The sequence below is a fragment of the Tribolium madens genome, unplaced genomic scaffold, assembly GCF_015345945.1.
Source record: "Tribolium madens isolate multiple individuals breed KSU strain unplaced genomic scaffold, Tmad_KSU_1.1 Scaffold_96;HRSCAF=242;Tcas5.2_LG5, whole genome shotgun sequence".
Classification (NCBI taxonomy): Eukaryota; Metazoa; Arthropoda; class Insecta; order Coleoptera; family Tenebrionidae; genus Tribolium; species Tribolium madens.
Window position 1 is genome coordinate 12,532,562 of NW_025401068.1, and position 5,519 is coordinate 12,538,080.

Consider the following 5,519-nt stretch of genomic DNA (forward strand, 5'->3'; position numbering starts at 1 on the left):
TTTTCACATAAATTGCCATTTTGACAAAGAAAAATCGCTAAACTCAAAAACAAAACAAAATTTCGTTCTGAAAATGCGATCACATTTTTTTATATTACTTTAATTTGTATTAATTATTATTTTCTGAAGGCAAATGATTAAAAATAAAACCGCTTGGTTCCATACTTTATATTCACCCTGTATATGAAAATAAAGAAACGTTCATGAATGAGGGTTGCCAAGCTTTGAAATTGAAAAATCGGAACGAATGAAGATGTGCGACAAACATGTTAAAACTCAGTGGGACGTTAGAGAAAATTTTGAAAAAATTTGTAACTACAAACTTGTTTTGTTAACTTCTTCAGTTTTGTTGGATACTAAATAATAATCGTTCCAAAACATAAGGATGAATAATTGTATTTTTAAATTTACTATCAGCCTTTAGGAGTGTTTTGAATTAAAAAAAAAATAAAATTCATCAAAAAATCAAAATTTGCAGATGTGCCAACATTGATAATGATAAACATATTGTCATGTAAAAACTTTTAATACAAAAATACTTAAATATCAAATTTTTTAATTGCTGAACATTATTCATAATCCGATTCAACACAATTAAATAGACTCTCTAATTCTTTTTCAGTCATCTGTATGTACAATATCCTCTACTAATTTACTGCCGATAAATGATAAAAATGAGTAAGTAGCACCGCAGTAGCACATATTTGGATTCAGAAATACTTATTAAAAGCATTTAAATTACCAAATGCAAAACACAAACCTGAAAATGTGTTACACGTCACAAATAAATTTTTCTACAATTCCTTTTATAATTAATATTAAGTCACTGCAAGCCATTATTATTTCCCCTATTATTCTAAAAGAATAGATGTTTTAATGTTGTTTTGTGCAAAAAAAATCTTCAAAAAAGTGTCGCTAGCTCCAAAAAACAATAAAGTAAATATAAACTCAAATAAACGTAATTTTCGAACTATGTATTATTTCAGTTATTAAGAGAAAATGGCAGCAGCGCTTTTGCATTTTTTGTAGTGAAATAGAGCACAAATTGAGAGTTTCTGTATAACGAAAAACTTCTGTGTTAAACAGAACCCCAACGACAAATTTATAATTTTTCATATTAATGTGCATCAAGTAGGTTGTAGAGGTCTAAATGAATCTTTAATTTAAAGTCCGATTTACACAAAAAGTGTCATTAATGTCATTCAAAATAAATTTAATCAAATCAATAATGACAAATATCTTTATGTTTCCTATCCTATGTTGATTACGTTGTTAATTGTAACTATTTTTTGCTACATGGAGTACACATTTATTTGAAAAAATAATTTTTAGGGAAAATTGACTTTAGGATTCTTTGAATTTTCGCATGGTTGCCACCTTAAAATGATCCCTTTCAACGACTACTTCGATGCACATTAATAAGGCTCGGATTATATGCACGAAAAAATCGTAAAATATGCGCATATATATGCACGTATTTTCCAAAAATATGCACAAAATATTAAGAAATATGCTCCAATATATGTCAAATATGCATCGATATGCAAAATTTTGAACAATAAAAAGCAAACGTATTTATTTTTTGAAAAAACTAATTGATGAATTAGAGAGTTCTATAAAAATGTGATGTTTTATCAAAAATAAAATTTTTCAAAATTTTTGTTATTTTGTTATTGAGTTTTACAAAAATATTATTATTTTTTTTAAATGGGAACCCACCAAAAAAACATTTTTTTCATGAAGGTTATGATCTAAGGGATTACAACTATCTACTTTGTATTAAATTATTTTTTTTACATATATCGCAATTTAGACAGCAAAAATCGAATAACTCAAAAACAAAACAAAATTTTGTTCTTAAAATAAGATCATTTTTTATATTACTTTAATCCATATTAATTATTATTTTTTGGAAACAAATGATTTAAAAAAAACCGCTTGGTTCAATACAATTTAAAAAGGAAACACTCAGCAGGGTAATAATTTTTTTGAGTTTGGCTTACGAATTACCGGTTGTTTTCTCTTTAAAATATTTTGTATTCGGATCATTTTTTATAAACTGTTTAATTTTTAACTCGAACTGAAATTTTTAATCGGAAATTAGTGATTTGAAGAAAATATGCACAAATATGCAATATTTCCTAAAATATGCACCAAGTTGCCAAAATATGCATTTTTTATTTGGCTTATTTTAATTAAAAAACATTAGATATGCATAGAAAACTTACAATTTTATTGATATACCTCTTAATAACAAATATGCATTTTGCATATAATCCGAGCTTTATGAAAACGAGTATAGAGACATTGACTTACCTGTTTATACCTGGTAACCCAATAGTAGTGAACAGAAAAAGGTAGGCAACCCAATTTTTTTTATATTCCTTAGGCTTCATACTTTCGATTGGTATTTAATTTCCTTGGTAAGCAAATGAGTGAAATAATAAAAAGAATGTTTTTGTATTTTTAATTAGTCATATTTTTTTGGGCAACCCATTCGCGATATATCCCTTTGCATATTAAATTTGATAAAAAATAAGTTTCATCCGGTGAAGGTCAACCCTAATTCGTATCCTCTACTACGAAGAAAAATGTCAACATCATACCCTGCAATGCCAGTTGCTTCCATCCGATTGGCGACTTTAACATCATGTGACCAAATATCAAACTGCCATTTCCTCAAACCCAAAACCCCGCAAAGAACAGACCCTGAGTGAATCCCAATTCGCATATTGATGTCGACTTGTGTTTTTGTTCTCATGTCTTTGATCGCCTTGATCATGTTTAGCCCCATTTCGACGGCGCAGTCTGCATGGTCGAATCGTGGATTCGGTAAACCCGACACGCAGTAGTAACAATCGCCCAAAAGTTTGATTCGCAAACAGTCATGTTTCTGGAAATTTGAACGAGTGAAAAAGCACAAATCGGGGATTCAGGGGCGGACTGGCAAATTTTTATATGGAATGCTAAGTTGAAATGAGGGCCCAATATACAATACCGGGAGGGGCATCGGTTACGCACAGAAAATAAATCCCCACATCTTAAGTAATTAAATAAAATTGTTGAATTTTTTCACACTTACCTGGGCATTAGTAAGGTACATTCTCTAATTTTTTGGTAATTTTTCATTCACAAACAAAGCCAAAAAAAAAAAAGTAATTTTTTCCCAAAAAATTTAATTCTAATTTTTATACTGACCTTCGCAGATTCACTTCCTACAATTGTTTACAAAATCAGAAAAAAAATTCCAATTAGATTTTGAATTAAACGCAATTTCCCATCTTAACTTCGAAAATCATTTTTATTTATTACCTGCTACTTGTGCCATCGTAAATTTAGGTGACAATGGGGAACTCCAATTGGGGTAAGATTCCATGGTTTACAACAAAAAGACCCTTTAAAGCGGTCGGCTACCAGTAAATGATTCTTTTGTTGGCAAATTATACCATTTTGTCATAAATCACGGGTTTGGTTTGTGTTTAAATAAAAAAAAACGATTATTTGGCTAACCAAGTCAAAATTTGAAATTGTGATATCAAAGTTTGATGCGCTGACAGGTACAGATTAATTTAGTGTAAAAACTTTATAGGTAAATTAACAGAAAGTATTCATAAAACACACAAAACTGTTACGGACTCATTTATTATCGAAAAAAATTAGAAAAACTCTCAAATTATACCCTATCAATAGTTAGTTAGGTATATGAAATATCGCCAGTTTTAATTAATTTGAAGTCGCGATTTATCAAGTGCGCGTAACCGATGCCCCACCCGGTACAATACAATAAAAATATGTATAAAAACTACTTGTCACTTTTATGTAGTAATTTTTTTTGAAAGAGTTTGTTTCCTCCATTGAAATTGTGACGTCAGTTGAAATCATGATGGTTTAATAACATGTTATTTATTAAAAAAAAAAAATTAAAATTAAATTAAGTAAAAACGATATTTTATATCGGTTGATTAAAAAATGTGTGGCATAATTTTAATTACGAATACCCCTCTACAATTGAGAATAGATAGAACAGTATTTATTGACGAACCTCAAAAAATAGAAAAATTACAACTTTCCAAAAGTCATTGATTTTCTGGAAATATTTTTGTTACCGTTTATCCGATTATTATTAAATTTTGCATGGACAAAAAGACACTCTTTGATTTGGAAGTCTTGTAGAAGCTATACATTTCCGGTAGTAATGGGTCCTCCCAGTTTTGGGATCATAACTTTTTTTCGGCTTATTAATTTCTGTTTTGATACAGCCCAAACATTTTTTTTATAAAAAAGGTAGTTTCATATCGCCAAAATGTACCGTTCTCGAGTTATTCTACACCGCGCTGCAAAATCAAAATTTATAAATTTTGAGCGCACCTTGGAAACAATCCACTACGAATGACATCGCTGTCAATGCTGTCATATTTAATGTAAATTTCATTAAATTCAAAGAAACATTTGTTTATTTTTTGATGATTATAAAAGCTGTAATTTTTCTATTGCTTGACGAATTGGATTAATAAGTACTGTGCTATCTACGCTCATTTGTAGAGGGGTATTCGTGATTAAAATTATGACACAAATTTTTGAATCACTTGTACAGGGTGCTGCATTTTGGATGTCCGAATAGGGAATCTCCGAAACTAAGAGGTTTAGCCAAAAACGAATGATACATTCTGGGGCTCATTTTTTGAGAAAATAATATTGGTTAAAACCGCATCTCGCTATCGTCTTTTGTTTTCGACTTGTAGACAAAAATTGACATTTTAGCGAAATCTAAAAAAATTCATATCTTCGTTATTATAGAAGACACAGATTTGAAATAAAGACATTATATAGGCACTTTTTTACGTAGAATTTAATAATGTAGTTAACAATTTTTTTCAGTTGTTTGTTTAGCCGTAATAAAATAAACTTGTATTTTTTTTAAATGGGAATCATAGATGGCTATGTCATTTTTAAAAAGCCTGTTTTTTTCTTATCTAAAAAATATATATTTGTGACAAATTATAATAATACATTTTTAGCAAAAAATTATCTTTGATATTTGTTCGCAGTTGGCCATGAAAAAATGTTGCATCTTCAACTAAAAGGATTTAAACTATATTATATTCAACCAGTGTCACTAATGAAAGAGTTTTCTAAGTACTAAGTGATGAAAAAGATGCAAAATAAATTGTAAATCAACTTACTGGCGACTAATAACATTTCTTTGTTTTTAAACAAGCTAACATTACCATTGCAACTTCTAGTGATACATAGAGTGTTGTAAAAAAAAGCCGCTTTAATTCTTCAATAAAATATATTTTATATGACACAAAAATGACGATATGGATATTGAAATACCCAAATTCCGTCTATGTGAAACGTTATCCTACCTCCATTAGATCATCAAAAAAATGTTTCTTGTAATTGTGTTGACTGTTACACATTTGTTTTTCCTATTTTTTGATTTTTTAAAAATATGTAATAATTTTGTTCTGAGGCGCTCGGATATTTGTTCAATGCTTCTACCGTATCGTATTTTT

General features: G+C 29.0%; 1 protein-coding gene across 1 annotated transcript in view; it reads right to left on the reverse strand.

The window, feature by feature from the left end:
* Nucleotides 1-5,519, reverse strand: part of LOC123012430 (adenylyl cyclase 78C-like) — an 11,195-nt gene that overhangs the window by 3,735 nt on the left and 1,941 nt on the right. Inside the window, exon 4 of the mRNA XM_044410338.1 lies at nucleotides 2,607-2,893. Within this exon, the coding sequence (XP_044266273.1) occupies nucleotides 2,607-2,893 (287 nt within the window). The remainder of the gene's footprint in view (nucleotides 1-2,606; nucleotides 2,894-5,519) is intronic.